Source organism: Pteropus medius, unplaced genomic scaffold (genome assembly GCF_902729225.1).
Source record: "Pteropus medius unplaced genomic scaffold, Ma_sr-lr_union100, whole genome shotgun sequence".
In the NCBI taxonomy this organism is placed as follows: Eukaryota; Metazoa; Chordata; class Mammalia; order Chiroptera; family Pteropodidae; genus Pteropus; species Pteropus medius.
This window is the reverse complement of record NW_024350397.1, coordinates 492,207-510,338: the sequence shown is the minus strand read 5'-3', so window position 1 is coordinate 510,338 and position 18,132 is coordinate 492,207. Positions and strand designations below refer to the sequence as shown.

General features: G+C 37.7%; 1 protein-coding gene across 6 annotated transcripts in view; it reads left to right on the top strand.

The window, feature by feature from the left end:
- Window positions 1–18,132, top strand: part of ODAD2 (outer dynein arm docking complex subunit 2) — a 138,350-nt gene that overhangs the window by 32,869 nt on the left and 87,349 nt on the right. For all 6 annotated transcript variants that reach the window (XM_039839673.1, XM_039839672.1, XM_039839671.1 and 3 more), the window contains 4 exons: window positions 11,387–11,533; window positions 12,140–12,349; window positions 16,499–16,741; window positions 17,066–17,176. In XM_039839673.1, the coding sequence (XP_039695607.1) occupies window positions 11,387–11,533; window positions 12,140–12,349; window positions 16,499–16,741; window positions 17,066–17,176 (711 nt within the window). The remainder of the gene's footprint in view (window positions 1–11,386; window positions 11,534–12,139; window positions 12,350–16,498; window positions 16,742–17,065; window positions 17,177–18,132) is intronic.

Sequence of the window (18,132 nt, the reverse complement as noted above, 5' to 3'; positions counted from 1 at the left end):
GAAAATTGAGACTAAAGTGATGGCAAGAAAATGGTCAGCTTTTAGGTAGCTTGGAGGTATCTCAGAGCCTTGGTCTACAATCAGGCTTTATCTCCCCTGTGGGTATTTCCCAGGGCTGTCCCTTGAAGATAAACTCTGTACCATCCTCGCATCAACCCCAAGCTCAGCTGAGATAATATTAGCAGGCAAGTTGAAGACCTGAAGGGCTTTGTTGGTCTGGTCTCTTTCCTGAGTACATGTCTCAATAATGGAGGAATCTAGGGCTAATCCCCAGGGCCATTTCTCCAGGTGCATCTCCTCCCTGCCGGATGTCTGTTTCAGCACCTGGGATTTCGATCAGAGTCCACCTGGGGGAGTGGGAGGATGAACGTGTTGATTGCAAAGGCTGAGTCTAGCAGCAGGTGTTATGCAAAATGAATCTGGGTGGGAAGAGACGGAGGCCAGTGACAAGGCAGTTGTGTTTATAGTGAAAGTCTGTTGGGGGATTAGAAGAGGATCATGTCTCCAGTAGCAACAAAGAAATGACCAAGAAAAAAGGAAAGCCAATTTATGATGAAGGTTTGGTTCAGGACAGATTAAGTTTGAAGAGAGTGAACTGTTCAAATAGAGATGCCCATGCAGTAGTTGGAAATAAAGGAACGAAACTCAAATTAGTCATTAGAAATGAAGCTGTGCCTCTTCAGGAGCCACAGGATAAGTGAGACTGAGGAGAGAGTATGGAGCTTGTGGCCCTGTTTTGTCTTTTAATTTATGATGGAACGTGATCACTTAATAGTTAATCAGAGAGTTGCTGCCTCTCCCTTGAGTTAGTACAACTGAGGCAATATTTTTGGATCAAAATTCCAGTGTTAAACTGGAAGTCTTTCTTTAAATGTTAGTTTGCCATCCTATAAGCAGATTACATCATGGCCTTTTAAAAAAAATCTTAAAGTAACATTTGGTAATTTTATGCAACTAGCTCATAGACACAAAAGATTAATTAAAGGAAGATAAGTAATTGGGAAAGTTTGAAGCAAAAAAGGTCTATTTTTAAAGTGAGTTTCCTTCCAAGTGAAAGCTCTTACCACTGAAACTGTGAGGAGCTAGATGTGAAGCCTGGGGAGACTGAGGGCTTTTTAATGTATATTCACGAATGTGGTGTCAGTCTTGAAAGTGATACAGGGGCAGTCCTTGTTCCCACATTCTGGGGAGATAGTGATGGTATCTGAACCTTCACTAAGCGGAAAATGTCTGCTGTAGGCTGCTGAGTAGCAACTTATAATGACTACTGTGCATTTATCTTCTCTCTCCACACCGACGTGTTGGTGAGAGGTAGTGCCTAATTTGTTCATTCTGTATGATCCAATTTGTAAAACACTGGTGTCGACTTCACTTTTCATATGAGCCGGGGGTCTTGCTAGTTATTCTCCTGTTCTGTCATGTATCCACAAATTCATAATTCTCAGGCCAGGACTCTCCAGAGTGATAACTAAAAGACAATCACACCAGAAAGCCCATGAAGCTTCCCAGGAAACACTCGGGCCTCCCTCCCCTGGCACGGTTTGGATTTCCGGTCTGGTGCAGGGATTCTCAGCAGTGATATTCTCATATTTGAAAACTTTGGTTAAAAACTACTTTCATTCATTCATTCATTGTTAGTTTCAGGTACACAGTACAATGGTTAGACAATTATGTAATTTATGAAGTGATCCCCCCGATTACTCTAGCACCCACCTGGCACTGCACATAGCCATGACGATAATATTGACTATGTATGTTCTCTATGCTGTATTCTACATCCTCATCACTGTTTTGTAACTACTACTTTGTACTTCTTCATCCCTTTACGGTGGTCAGTTCCTTAATGATCTTCCACGAAGCGAACACATGCACACACACACCCCCCACACACACACCCACCCTTAACTGGTTAAAGAGTTCTAAGCGGTAATAGGGAGTCGCAGGCATAGCTATTGTGCTTCACTTTATTGTGCTTCACAGATGTTGCAGTTTTTACAAATTGAAGGCAAGACCCTCCACCGGCAGAAATGAAGGACTTGCTGTATTGTGAGGCTTTAATGTGGTGGACTGGAACTGAAACCACAATACCTCTGAGGTATTCCTCAAATAGGTATATGATTTTTCATTGCAAGAATTTGATGGACTTTGCAATCAATTACAGTTAATTAAATTCCTTCCCCATTACTTGGGCTTTGGGTATAGAGTGGCAGGTACTGTGATTCTTGTTTCATTGTGGAAAAGCTGAGAAATACTTCACTCCTGGCCACACAGAAGGCGGCGTGAGGCCAGGACTGGCATCCAGACTCCTGTCTTTACTACCGGTTGCCTGGTTATCCCGTCCCACTGTCAAGAACTTCAAGGGTCGGGGGTGCTGCAGGCTTTGCTGTTGGATGTTCCTTTTTTTCTATCTTGGGTTTTTCTTCTTCTCGTCTGTATAAGAGGCTAACTTAACAGAAAACACTTTTTAAAAAAAATTCAGTAGTCGTTTTTGGAGGCAGTATGAGAGTGCTCTTTTGTTAGGTTTTTACTTAAATGGAGAGGAACGTCGTACTGTGTTATTCTTATTGAAAAGAATCTTTCAAAAATGAAAAAAAAAAAAGTCACTGTTTATGCACCCAGATAAACTCCACTAGTTAAAAAGGAAGATTAATACCACTTTCCTGAGATACATTCTTTAAGTTAAGACATACGTTGTTACATTGACATGGGTTAACTTAAAAAAAAAAGACTGTGACAAAGAGTAGGAGAGCTTTTTTAAAAAAAGCTTTTTAAAAAAACTACCTGTCAGATATCATATTTTAAATTCCATCATCCAACAAAATTTCTACCCATTAGAGTTCACATTTATATTTTCTTAACTCATCAGGTGTAAGAAATGAACATCTTTTAAATACTTGGATTACTTGAGATGTGTATTACTTGTATGTTTATATTGCCCACAAAAAAAGAAGTCATCCCCTTTGATTTTTATTACACAAGAGATGGTGGAAGTGATGGAGAGATTTCTCATCTCCACAGGGAAATCTATACTCCCAAAATAAAATAATAACTTTTTCAGTTTTTGAGCTTTAAAATCTCCTTCCTTTCGGCTATTATAAATAAATGAAAGTGGAGAAAAAGCAAAGGTGATTTGATGAGTATGATAATACAATGCTAGTGAACCATAACAGTTTATGCCACTTCTAGCTAGCATTATACAACCACGTCAACTTAACTACTGAAAAATGACAATTTAAAAAATCTCATAGGCAGCCTCTTAAGCTTTAACTCATTCATTCATGAATGCACACTGTGAACTAGCCCAGCTAGAGCATAATTATATGATACACACTGCCCATCTAGCTATTCATAAGATTTTTGATTGGAAAGAATTTTGATATCTAAGGCAGTTTTATGTAATGATCTGAAAATGTAATAGATATTTCCAAGGTATTTGCTGCCTGATGTATTTGCAGCCACACCATTTTTTTTGTTCCTCGAATTATGCTTCCCCTTCAAATTTGAGAGGCTAAAAATAGTGAAGTAAAATAATATTGCCTAGCTCCCAGTTAATATAATGCACCAAGCTGTTATACTTTTTGTTCTAAAAACACATATTCATGTCTTGTTATAGAAGTTTGTATGCTGAAGAATTTCTAAAGGAGTAAAAGAGGTACCAGATTGGGTATAAATGATCTTTCATTTTACACGTGAATCTATAATCTGTTGTAATCTTTATTACAAACTGCATGTTTATAGGACAAATGTTAAACTCCATGTCCCTTTTTGGTCTACTAGCCTCTGAGATTCCTGCTGGCAAGGGCTGTGACTTTCTTCCCAGCTTTTGCTCTCTGGGTGGGTGTGGCTATCTGGTTGTGGCCTCTTAATGTTTCTGTGACATGCAGGGTATAACAGAAGCATATGTTCCTCTTCTGGTCCTTTTCTTATTCTCTTCTGAATTTAACATCTTAAAATATTATAAAATGCATTATCATACGCTCATTGTAAATATTCAAGCCATGCAAAATAATGAAAGTGAAAGCTCCCTTCCAGATGTTTCTGTTCATATACATTTATAATTTTTATACATAAAATGAAGTCATACTATTCTACATTTTTCTTTTTATATTTAATGTTACACCTTGGTGATCTTTCATGCCTATTTGAGCCCTTTAAGTTGCTACATAGTATTTCATTATATGTATATATCAATAATTGAACAGTTCTTTTTTGATAACTTGTTAGATCATCTCCCAGATCAATTTTTGTTGCTCCAGCAGCACTGCAGCAAATACGTTTATGTATTCTTTGGCTATGGACACTATTTCTGTAGGATAGATTCTTTGAAATGGAATTGCTTGGGTCAAAGAGTATACATTTAAATGTTGATAGTTCTAATGGAGAGTTGTCGTTCAATGGGTATAATGTTTCGGTTTTGCAAGATGAGTAAGTTCTAGAGATCTGCTGTATAACATAAGTGCCTATAGGTAATAATACTGTATTGTGCCCTTTAAAAAATTAAGAGGATAGCTCTCATGTTAAGTGGTATTACCGCAAAAAAGCGGGAGACATAAGGAAACTTTTGGAGGTGATAGATATGTTTATTACCTTGATCAATGGTAATAAATCTGTTGTTGATGGCTTCAAAGGTGTGTGCATATTTCCAAGCTCATCAACTTGTATACATTAAAGATGTGCAGTTTTTTGTATATCAATTATACTTCAATAAAGCTGTTTTAATAAACAGAAAAAATATATGCACAGTAAAGTTTGGGAAGTACTGCATTAATTTTTTTTTTTAATTTAAAGAGAAATAATGAAAAGTAATAAACCAACCAAGCTGGATTCTATAAAAATCTTTTTATTTGATACTCTCTACAGAAAGCAAGCATCAGTTTACATTCTATTAGTAAAATACCAAAGGTTTTCAACCTTTATTACAGAACGAAATCAGCCAGGCTTTTAAAAACAAAACAAAGACCCCGATGCCCAGATACCATTTGTGGAAGTTTTAACTGAATTTGTCTAGAAAAGGTCTGGCCATTAATAGCCTTTAAACTCTCCCCAGGGTCTGAGACTTGTTCATCTAGGAAAGAGATTCACTGTTATAAATTCTTACTAATCTGCAGTATTTTATTTATTTATTTATTTATTTATTTATTTATTTATTTATTTAGCCAATTCTGATAAGGGAAAAATGTGTCGTGTGTAAATTTCCTTATTCCTGATTACTAGTGAGATTGATAATTTTTTTCAAATGTCAGTAGCCATTGTATTGTACGCCTTGCCTGTTTTTCTGTGGAGTTCTTTGTCTTCGGTTCTCAATGCAAATTAATTCTTCATTATATTATTTACAGATATTTTGTCATGTCTTTTTATCTACTCTTTGTTATGAGTTTTTAAATTGTACATTAATAAATATATCAACTGTTTTCTTAGTGGCTTATGGATTTTGTGTCTTGAGAGTTAGAAAGGTTCTTCTGAAGCCATTCTAAGACAACAAATGCTTTCTATTTCCTTCTGATAGTAGCTTTTTAAAAAAGTTCAGGTCCTTAATCCATTTAGATTTATGTATAGTGAGAGGTGGTATCTAACTTTACTTTTCTTCTCTAGGTGGATAGTTGTATCAACACAGGTTATTGGCTTGTCCACTCTTTTCTTAAATGATTTGAGAGCATCTACCTTTAACAAATACTGTAGTCTCACATGCGAGAGTTTGTTTCTGGGTCTGTCTCTGTTATGTTGATTTATTTGGATGTTCCCAAGCCAGTTCCATACTGTTTTAATTGCTATAGTTTGCTATATTTTAATAATTGATTTGCCAGAGAGTTTTCTTTAAAAAATTTAAACCTACTTTTTGTGTATTTTGTATTCCAAGTCATATTTAGAATGAGTTGAGAATTAAGTTTAAAAAAAGAAACAACTCAAAAACTGCTATTGAGACTTTGGTTGGCTTGCATGAATTTATAAGTTACCATTGGATAAACTGCAATTTTAATAACATTCAGCTATCCTATTTAGGAGTATGGTATAACCATTTATTTATTTAATTCTTTACGTACTTTAGTAAAACTTAATTGCTTTTTTCCATATATTTCCAACACATTTCTTGTGAGATTTACTCAGATATTTTTGTTGTTATTTTGCTAATATTGTCATGGGAACATTTTTCAGATTATACATTTCTATTTGTTATTCTTAGTGTATGGAAAGTTACTTATTTTTTTGAATGTTGCCCTTGTATCCAGCCACTTTACTGAGCTATTTTTAGTAATTATCATAATTATTCAGTTCATTCTTCTACTCTTTTTAGGAAGACAGTTATATTTGGTACAGATTTTTTCTCATTGTAATAACTAGGATATTCCAATAAGTTATCAATGTCTGTCAATGTTCCACGGCTATTTAAAAAGAATGTGTAGGGAATCCTTGCATCGTCCCTTACCCCTTATTCCCAATCAGAATTCTTAGCAAGCTTGTAGTATAACAGTCTGAGTCAAATTTCTTTTTTCTTCTGGAACAGTCTTTTCTCATTTTCCTTCCTGGAGTTCTCTGAGTCTCATCTCTTGAGTCTTAGGTTTATGAGCACTGAATCATCGGTATAAAATCGTTTTGCAAATAAACAGAAGGCAAGGCAATATATTTTACCGCCTTGACTTACGTGGCCATGTGCCACTCACTTTGAGCACTGACTGTTCGCCATTTCTGACCCCGGGAGGGGATGAGCACCTGTAAGCCAAAGCTCCATGCCGGGTGCCAGGCCCTTCATCGTCATTAACAGTCATTGGCAGGCACTCACTTTTCTTGCTCTCTGAGTGGCGTGTTTGGAGGAAAAAATGCTAAGAACATAGAAAGCCAGCTGGATGGCTATGTGATGGTTGTGTCACCTCACCAGGTCTTGCCTGCTGACTCTTGATCACGGACACTGGGGGACAGGAAAAGAGAGGCCTGAGTTCCCAGTCATGCCTCTGTCTGCCGCCTTGCCTCACTGTCGTCCTGTGGGGCTCTGACAGCAAGCTGTGACTTACTGTCCCTGTGAGTGTGTTGCCCATCAGTTCCATCTACTAGCTTTGTAGTATCCTCTTCTGAACCAAGTTCCTCGAATTCTTTCTGACACGGTAAATCACATCAGCCTCCGGATCCGAGTCACCCCTTTCTATATGCTCTTCTCTGCATAGCTGCAGTAACCTGATGTCCACACTTGCCCCTTTCCAGCCAGAGGCCTCGTCAACAGAATGGTCTTTTAAAAATATACTCAGCTCATGTTAGTCTTTCCCTGTCCTCTCCTCAGAAAAACAACTGCTCTTGACTATTTCCTATCAATCTTCAACAAAGATTAAAATTCTCAACCCTGCCTATGGGCCCAGCAGGGTGTGTTGCCCACCCTGCTCGTCTTGGACCACTCAGCCACCCACTATCTGGGTCTCAGCCACACTGGCTGCCTTTAGGTCTTCAACACGCCATGTTCCACGTCAGTGTAGAGCTTTGCACATACCGTTTCCACTGACTGCAATGCCTTCCATCAGTTCCCTTCTCCATCAGGGAAAAGCTCCTACTCTTTGTCCAGACCTCGGTCCAAACATATGGTCCTTGGGCAGAACTTCCCTGATCCCCCTGGCCTGGTTAAAGGCCCTATCGTGGGCCTTTGTTGCCCCATGCCCTTCTCCCTTATAGCACTTTTCATAGTTTTCACGTATTTGAATGGGCTTAAAAAAAAAATGAAAATCTTTCATCTTCGCTAAACTGTAAGCTCCATAAAGACAAAGACCATGTCTGTTTTTATTTACCTGGATGTCTCAGGGGCCTAGCGTTGAACGCAGTGACTAGTTAGTGTGTAAATTTGTTGAGTGAAAGAATATAAAAATGATTTGAGGCAGCTTGCTTCCCGATTTGATCTTGAATACATTCTCCACCTAAACTTAGTCAATATTTATTCCTTATCAAGCAGTAAGGGGGTTTGGGAGTGAGTATTGCTCTTTATACCAAATAATGTAATACATTTTTATTTCAAAGATTGTATTTAAAACAATGAAAAACATTATTTAGAAAAATGTCTTCTATTCATCTTGTCTTTCAAAAAGAAATTTTGAGAAAAGTAAGAGAAAGCAACATTCATTCAACCTTTGTGTGTTTAAAAACTGATTATGCACATGAACAAATGTCTCCCGGTCATAAAAGGGAATGTGAGTTGCAAAATATCTGAAGGCGGACAGAGCCAGGAGATGTCTGAGAAGAAGCAGGGGCAGGAAGACAACTAGCAAAAGAATTGCATTAATTTAAGGAGTGGAAAAGCTTATTGGAAGCATTCTTCAAAACCCTTCAGAAGCTTGTAAAATAATATTTTACTATGTTTTCTCCAGCACTTAAAAACCTCACAAATGCAAATGCATTATAAAATGTGAAAATAAGGATTGGCAATTAATTACATTCTCCAGGGAGATTTAATTAAAAAAGGAGTGTATTTGCACTGCTTCTCCACAGTGAGATGTTTATGGCGTCTGGGAAAGGAGAACGAACATTTGAAAATTTTTTGACATAGCCGGTATTTAAAGGATAGCAATTGGCTAACATTTGCGGCTCTGTATGTCGAATATTTTGGCTCCCATCCTCTGGTATTCATTCTGAAAGATTTATAATCCTTCGGGGAGTGTGGTCAGTGACAAGGGTAGAACTAAATCCTGAAATGTGGAAAAACTAACTTTCCCTAATATAAAACTGTTCTGAAAAAAAAAATCCCTCAAGCCTATGAATATGTTTCCAGATTTTCAGAAAAAGCTCTTAATTTACAGAATTCTTTTTTCCTATCAGGATCTAACTTCTTAATGATAAATGTAAATTTTCCATCCTTTGGCTTCAAAATTGGCCTAGAGATAATTCAGAAAAATATAGAATGTTACCTTTTGAGTATCCGCTGCAAGTGCACGACTTTTAAAAAATTGATGTCATCGGTCGTAGTGTAAACAATGAAATAAAGCTCCAAGGATAGACATAGTCTACAGAAAGAGAAAAATTGGGAGACCTTAAAATGAAATAAGGAAGCGATGATTGTACTGAGTGTATAAGTGTAAAATTGCTACCAAAGAAAATATAATGCAAGAATAGCAGTCAAGGAGGTCCTTGATCATGTACAACTGAATGTCGGAATAGTACACTCTTCTTCAGGAAGCTGGGCCTGTGGCGTGGGGACTCTCGGCTTGACTGAGGCATGACACAACTGTCTGACATCTTGCTTTCTAGCCAAGCTTGACCCTGAAGCTACTGCCTAAGGAACTCACTCTACCTGAAGCTCTTGGTTTGCATTTTCAACCTTTTAATGTAGGAACCTGGGTTTGTTCCTTCAGGTACCCCACGGGAACTTTCTAGCTCCTTTTAACTATTTAAATTCAGAAAAAGGGCTTCGTTTAATGAATTGTTTTTTCTTACTTGCTTTGCTTTTCTTTATTCTTCATTGTTTAATTAATGATGAGTAACATTTAGATTCTTTACGGTTTACAAAATATCTGCCATTTCTTTTTCTAAAAGAGGCATCAGAAGTACTAGCATGTGGGGGTCCTGTGCCCCCCAAATGAGAAAGTTTATGAAACTGACAGTAATACATAGAGGGCTTATTATTTTATGTTTCAGAACCAACTGTAGGAAAGTTAGTGCTGTTAAAATCTCTCTTGATACTGAGAAAAGGACACTAAGAATTGAAGGAATAAAATGTACTTTAAATGTAAATAATAAAATTAAGGCTATTGTCATTCTAGACTTAATTTTGAACATAGAGGACAGTCTAGATAACCCAGAAGGAAAATTAATATAAAATTAATTTAACGTAAATACGGAAATTGTCAGTGGTGTCTCCACAGGATAGTGGTTCATAACATTTTTAGAGATCTGGAGAGAATTTTCTGGAAAGGAGAGGAAAGGCTGAAGTCTAAACCTTTCCAATTTCACTTTTGCCGCTTGCCCTCTAGTAATCCCATTTCAGTGTCTTATTTTAAAAGTAACATATTATATTCAATTCACAGGAGGATTTGAGTACCGTGCTATGGAGGGAGATGGGCAGCTTGAATATAATTTCCATTTTTTGTGCTAAGTCTATATGTTATCTATATGTACACATATATAATGGATATGGCAATATAGAGTAATGATAACAAATGCAAATAAACAATTTATAGACATCTTCCCTCAAAAAAGAAAAGGTTGTTTTTTGGTTTTTTTTATGCCATTGGTACTATGTTTTGAGGTAGAAATCCGAGACAAGACTCTTTTATGACCACATTTTACAAAAATAGTTTAGTCTTAGCTACATTAGACATATTGCTTTTGTGTCTTATGAACTATTTTAGTGCTTATACTAGAATTCTTATTTACCAGCTAGTCTTAATAGCAGTAGAAGTAATCTGTACTATGCTGTGTTCTTCAGAAGATTTTCAAGGTATTAATGATCAGTGGACATTGTTTAAGAATTCCTGCACTGAATTCTGATTTTAATTTCCTGGCAGGTCAGTTTCACTGATCAATCATTAAATTTTAAAAACGCTCTCAGATCGTTTTATCTTGAAGGAGCAGTTCCCCACTATTCTTTATATGTGGTGATTACGTAAACGTTGATTCGCGTGATCCTCTCGTTTGGGCCAGCATTTTGCTCATGGCAGTGAAGCTTTATCTTCCTCTTCTTCAGCCACCCACTGCGTCATCTCCAGATCTTAACGGAACTGCCTCTTCTTTCGCAACCTCCGCAGCCCTTACTCCACTTCCTCTTGGCTCCAACGTGGATTGTTACACTGCCTCCCACATGGTTTCCCTCCTTCCAGGTTTTCCCTCTTCCAAACATACATGCATTTGTAAGAACATATGTACGTACGTTCATGCTAAGAACACATGTACATATGTAAGAGCGCACATATACGTACGTATGCACGTAAGACCATACCTGCATCTGTAAGAACATACATGTGCATGCACATGCGTACAAAAATAAGAACATATGTACATCTGTAAGAAGAATTTTCAGACATGGTTTGCATGGCACAGTATACTGGGCGAGAACTATAGGGACCACTTGTCACCTCTGCATAAAACTTACATTCCTCAGTGGCTCTCTCAAGGCTTGCCCCTCGACTCTATTTAATACACTAAGACCGCCTAATGCTGTAGCTGCTTAAAGCAGACCGACCATCTTTAAATGTTCTCTTTATTGGAATAATGTTTTATGACACTCTGTACAGCTTTTTCATACTTTAGCTCCACACGATTCATTTAACACATTATAACCCACACGGAGAACTTGAATAAAGTGTAATGTGCCGTGTGAGTGGGGAGTTACATTTCCCAGTTCACGGATTTATAACCGTTTAGTACATTTCTATGGGAGGATGATCCTATTTAATCTTTCTGTGGCACTGTGTCTTCATAGGGAGGAAATCAGACCGCTACAGTGATTGCATTGTGTTCAATGAAGGATTTCAACTTAGCACAAGAGACCTGCCAGTTGGCAATCAGGGATGTTGGAGGCCTTGAAGTTTTAATCAATTTACTTGATACAGATGAAGTCAAATGTAAGGTGAGTGCTTTGTCATAGTGGATGAGGAACCTTATTCTTACCTTCTCGTGGTTCACTTCTTAGTGCTAGGTGCCTGCCACTCCTGCTGCCTGCTTCTCGTGTTTATCTGCTCTTCTTACTGATAATCTGCTACTTCTACTGTTAGCTGTTCTTCTCATCTCTCTGCTCTTCTTCTTTCTCTTCTGGTTCTTTTTCATTAGTATGCGCTTTTTAAATGATGAGTATTTACATATACATATGTAAATTATATATTTTCATATATATATAAAATTATATGTTTATATATGTATAAAATTATATGTGTATATACGTGTATATATACACAATTTTATATATATAAAATATATAAAAATATATATAATATATATAAAATTGTGTATATATACACGTATATACACATATAAAATATATAAAATTGTGTGTGTATATATATATATATATATACATTCAATTATATATATATAATTGAAGGAAAATATGGAGGCTATGTGTAACACCTGGGAATAGAATTGGGGAAGGATTTTTAGTTGACTCGGAATTTTTAAAAATAAAGCACAAGTTCTATAGTAAGCACTCAATTCATCTATAACGTTTTTTCTCCTTTAGATTGGTTCATTAAAAATCCTGAAGGAAATCAGTCATAATCCTCAAATCAGACGTAATATTGTTGACCTTGGGGGCTTACCAATTATGGTTAATATACTTGATTCTCCACATAAGAGTCTGAAATGTTTGGCAGCTGAGACAATTGCGAATGTTGCCAAGTTTAAAAGAGCCCGGCGGGCAGTGAGGCATCACGGGGGCATCACCAAACTGGTGAGTACCACCGACATCCTCATCAGCACACCAGCTGCCACCGGGATGTCAGCTCCCTGCTGTCCTTCCTGGCCACTCCCGGACATTAGATAACCACGGGTGTGTTCTGGGAATCTTCTTTTGGTATACCATGTCCTTGAAAACTATTTTTGTATATTTATATTAGCAAGTGGCTAAAAAACATGTTCAACATTATTTTGCAAAGAAATACAAATTAAAAAAAATACATGTAATTTTCACCTATTACATTGGTAGGGATATAGTGTGTGTTACAGTGTATGTGGGTGTGCGCACGTGTGCGTGTGTGTGCGTGTATGCATGTGCGCATGCAGTGTTGGTGATGGATGGTGAGAGCCTGTGCAGTGCATAGCAGGTTGGTAGCTCTTGACCTCCAGTGTGGTGACCTCACCATGAGGATTGTCCCCAAGGAGAGAGTCAGAGCTGCAGATACTTATTCATCTCATTGTTACTTCTAAGAGCGACAACTGGAAACAGCATGTTTTACATTATGCAATAAGTAAAATAGTTTGCAGTATACCCATAAGAAATATCTATTTTCAGCTATTAGTGTTATATTTTGGAAGTTTATTTAATAACAAGGAATAAATGTATATTTAATATTATATAAACCATAATAGGATTAAAAATTGATGGCATCTATGGTCTCAATTTTTAAAGACCTACCTAACAAGTACAGAAAAGACATTTGAAATAATTGAAAATTGAAAATTGTTCACAGGGGTTTGATCTGAGGTGATTACCAAATTTTTATTCTATTTTACCACATTTGCTAGTTTGTCATAGAAGTATTACTTTTATAATCAGAAAAAAAGATTATTTCAATAACTATCGCTGAAAGAAAAAACTCTCCTTAACACCCTTGCATGGCAGGAAAGACCTTAATAAAGTGTAATATGGAAATGCATTTCTAACCTCCTAGGTAAGGATCGACAGATAGTGTGTCTCTCCCACAGCTTTTACTATACTAGAGGTCACCACTTCTGTATTTTAAGTTCCTTAAGATGAGAAACATGTCTTATTCATCTTAGTGTCATCCATAGAATTTAGTACCATACATTACGCATATAAAAAGGTTAATCATAATATGGATTTAACAGGATATTCACAGTCTCAAAAATATCATATTTATTATATCAAATTACTTATTAAGAACAGAGGGGATAGTTGTATTTTTTTCTGTGGGGAAATCTAGTGTACACTATCATAAAGTGATCAAATTTAGCATCATCAATAACAGGACAAACTGGCACCAAGTGCCTCCTAATGGATACATTGGGAAGTACGACATCACTTTTGGAATATTCTGGCCAAAAATGTTTAACCTGAATTCAGCCATGAAGAAGCAATCAGACAAATTCAGACTCGGACAGTTTTTAAATTATCTGACCTGAACTCTGAAATTTCTAGGTCATAAATAAAAAACAAAAACAAGAAAAGGCAGGGAAAATATTCCTAATTAAAAGCGACATAACCAAATGCAATAGATTTGGGATCAATAAATTCTATAAATAAATACTGTTTTTTGGGGAAAAATAATGTGAATACATGCACAGTAAAATGTGTTCAGAAATTTACTGAAAGAGAGTCTTTGTTTTCATTTGTAATCTGTAGAGCACTGTAAATGATAATTACTGTTTCAAAAATAAGATGTATTTCTATATGGACAGGTGGATGAATGATGCTTAGCTGTGTGATAAAACAAATATGGCAGAATGTTAATTATAGAATCTAGGTGGTGGGTGTATGGATATTGCTGTATAATGGCTGTATAATTCTTTCAGCTTTTGTATATGTTTACAAAATTTTATAATAAAATCTTGGGGGAAGAGGTAATTATTACTGTGATTGTCATTGTTCTGTTTAAATAATGAAATTACATGGTAGGCTGATGTGGCTCCCCACTGAAACTACTCCCATTAAATTATAAGAATGAATAACGTAATGTGAAACTAAAATATGTTTTTAGGGAAGTTTTATGCATCACATTTGAAGGCCTGGAATTTGTATGATTGCACTAATTTAGTCATGTTAATGACACACATTTTGATTTAATTTTAAATAATAGCTGAATCAGGTACAGGAAAGACCAATAATAGATAGACTAATAATAAACTCATAATTGCTGGGTCGAGAACACATCTGAGAAGGACAGAGATTGGGGATTCACTTTTGTTTACTAGGTATGGGGTGGGGATGGTAAAGTCCGCAGGGAAAACTGGAAATGAGGGAGGTCACCAATGCAGAGATGGATCAGTGAACTGCTTATGGCGTCAGAGCAAGGACATCAAGGTCAGGATCAGAGAAGGCAGAAGGTCACTGGCCACAGTGAGGTTGGAGCACCTGGATGAAGGTCAGTCTCTGGAGAGACACACCTAATAGAAGACTGGGCAGAAGACCCAAAGTCTGAGTAGGCAGGGAGAATGCATCAGGCATGGGTGTATTGCCGAATCTAGCTCTGTGAATTCTGTGGCCAGTTTACATGTTCCTCTGTATGTGTAGCATACTTGACACTTTCATTGAAAACCATTTCAAACATTTCTTGAAATGTGTGCCAAGTATAGAACTAGCTGGTGGAATTATGAATATAAAAAATGTATGTTCCTGGACGTGGTTCCATAGTGTAGCGGTTAGCATGTCTGCTTTACACAGAAGATCCTGGGTTTGCACCCCAATGGAGCCATGGTCTATGGTCTACGGCCATGCCACCCTGAATGAGCCCGAAGTCTGATCTCTGAAGTTAAGCAGGTTCGGGCCTTGTTAGTATTTGGATGGGAGACCACCTAGGAAGACTAGGTGCTGTAGGCAATAATAATAATAATAATAAATAATTTTTTAAAAATGTATGTTCCTGACCATAGACATGTCACAGTCTCACAGTGGTGGGGGAAGGGGGGCTATAAGCAAAAGTATAAGTGTGATGGGGTGAGTATTAGATATTTTATGGAAGTCAGTACTAGGAATAGTGGAAGAGCAAAGGGGAGGGGGTGATCAATGGATCCTACTTGAGGGAGCACAGTCAAGAGAAACTGGAAAGAGAAGATGTAGTCTTTGTCGAGTCTTGAAAGATGAGTAGGTATTTGTCAGGCAGACACACCAGGGACAGGCATTTCAGGAAGATGGAGTCGTGTTAGTAAAGGCCCAGAGCTAGAAACAACACTACGTGTTCAGAAACTGCAAGTGGTTTAATGTGGCCAGACCTAGGGAGAGATGGGCTGGCTGCACAGTGAGAGGTGAAGGTGGAGGACCACGGTGATCACACAGGGCCTTATCCGATGAGCTATGGAGTCTGGACTTCATATAGATAAGAGGGAATAACTGTAGTCCACAGATACTTTTAGTCTCTCTGCCCTGTGTTCAATCCCATTGTTTTAGAATATCTTCCTCACATTGCGATACCTGAACCCATGTAAATTCTCCTCACCCCTGTCCTTCCTTGGTTCATAACTAATTAGACCACAGGCGTCCACCTGACTCAAGCTGGTTCCACGTATCTCTCCCAGGAATTTGAAATTAGGAATCAAAGACTCTACTTAGTCTGGGCTACTCCCTTCTAAACTCGGGATTGGTGGTCGTGATTATGTGGGCAGTATCCATGGAATTTGGCCTGCAGAGAGAGAGGAGAATGGTGTAGACATGTGTTGGATACAGACAGTTCTGGGGGGCTTGCTTTACTTCATCTTTGGGGCCCCCTGACATACTGCTATATCCATATAAACTGCCTTTTCTTAAGGTCTCCAGTAACTTTGGTTTTTCCAAAGAAAAGGGCATCCTGGCATCTGTGCCATTTGGTTTGCTTGGTTTCAGTAGTGCAGGTGGGATGCTATGTCAGGGTTTTAAGAGAGTGTGGCCAGTCATTTCTCATCAGACAGTTCTAATGGCTTTAGGGAGCCTGCTTTCCTGAGATGCCAGGGCTGAGGATGTGGTTTACAAATCTTACTAACGTAACTGTTAGAGCCATGTTAGGAAAATACCGTCTTTGCTTTCACTGGCTGCTGTGTAGTATGAACGTTAGTTTTTAAAAATACTCTTATTTTTGATTGAGGTGAGCTTGGTGGCAAGCCTGTGGCTGTTGTTGGATGTAGTCTTTTATTTTAAAGATTCCCACATATACCGTGTTTGTTCTCGTAGGTTGCTCTTCTCGACTGTGCACAGAACGCCACAGAGCCTGTTCAATCGAGTTTGTATGACGAAAGAGACGTGGAAGTGGCCCGCTGTGGGGCGCAGGCGCTGTGGAGCTGCAGTAAGAGCTATACGAATAAAGAAGCCATCCGCAAGGCGGGGGGTATTCCTTTGCTGGCTCGGTTATTGAAGACGTCTCATGAAAACATGCTGATTCCGGTGGTGGGGACATTGCAAGAATGTGCATCAGAGGTACCCAGGCCAGCTCCGCTCCCCTTGCCTTTCTCAGCCAAAAAACAATTTGTAAGGTTATCATGACTGCTAAGGATTTTTCCCCACAAGAAGTCAGTATCCTATTAGAAAGAGATCAAAATACTAATAGAACATTAATTAAATTGTTATCTATGTGATATTTTTTTGAACATGTTGACTAAGTTCTCTTATTGTTACACCCTTATGTGAACCTTGGGCTTTAATGTATTTACTTAGAAAGTTTATTTAGTGTACTTATTAATAAATGTAAATACTTATATGTGTGCATTATGCACATATCAATATTTAAATTCATATTCCTAGGAAAACTACCGAGCTGCAATCAAAGCAGAAAGGATAATTGAAAATCTAGTAAAGAACCTAAATAGTGAGAATGAGCAACTGCAGGAGCATTGCGCCATGGCCATCTACCAGGTACAGGGGACCCTCCACCCAGTCCTGGTGGTCTTCATGTAGGTGGAGGTGGTGCTTCTAAACACAAGGCCTCATTCTCTGGGGATGGGACTCAGGAATCTGCATTTTCTCCAAGATCCTCCGGGGATTTTCATGCACACATAGGTCTGAGAACCATTGTCTAGTGCTAGTGACAGATGCCTGTAAATTTCAGAGAGCAACCTGCTTCAACCTGTCTGATTATTTGCAGTTCTATAAGACACATGTATCTTTGTCTGCTAAAATGATTTAGTTAGTATAAAATGGCTAAATATGTGTACGGTGCTTCTATATTGCTTTTCACATATCCCATTCAAACACAGTGGTCTTGGAAAGTCTATCTCCTACCAAGACAAGGTGGATGAATGAGTACAAGTGTGTTGTGTGTGTGTTCCTGTTTTATCTGTTTTTTAATTTATTTACTTTTAATCTTTGTTAACTTTATATGGGTTATAAATTTCATAGTACAGGATATCTTCAAATAACATTGTTTCATTCAACATTATTTCATTATAATGTCGATGAGATGCTATAGTAACTTAACTCTTAGCCTATGGTAAAATTGATTTTGTTACACATCGTTTCACTTCAAGTCACAGAACCTGTCGATGATGTTAGGTGAGGACTTATTGTATGCCAGAAAACAGATTAAAATGGTAAAGGGGAAGAAAAGATGGCCTTGATAAATTAGTATATGGCTGGTTACTGGCCTGGCCAGCTTCTGTCTAATCAAAATTGATATCCTAGAGGAATGCGTTTTAAAATATGCAAAGTGAGAGTGCATCAAAAAGATAGAGAAGAGGTTCATGTTAGTAGAAGGTTGTATTAGTTTGCCACGGCTGCCATAACAAAATATCATGCACTGGTGGCTTAAATGCCTGGTGGATATTTATTTCCCTATAGTTCTGGAGGCTAGAAGTCCTAGATCAAGGTGTCGA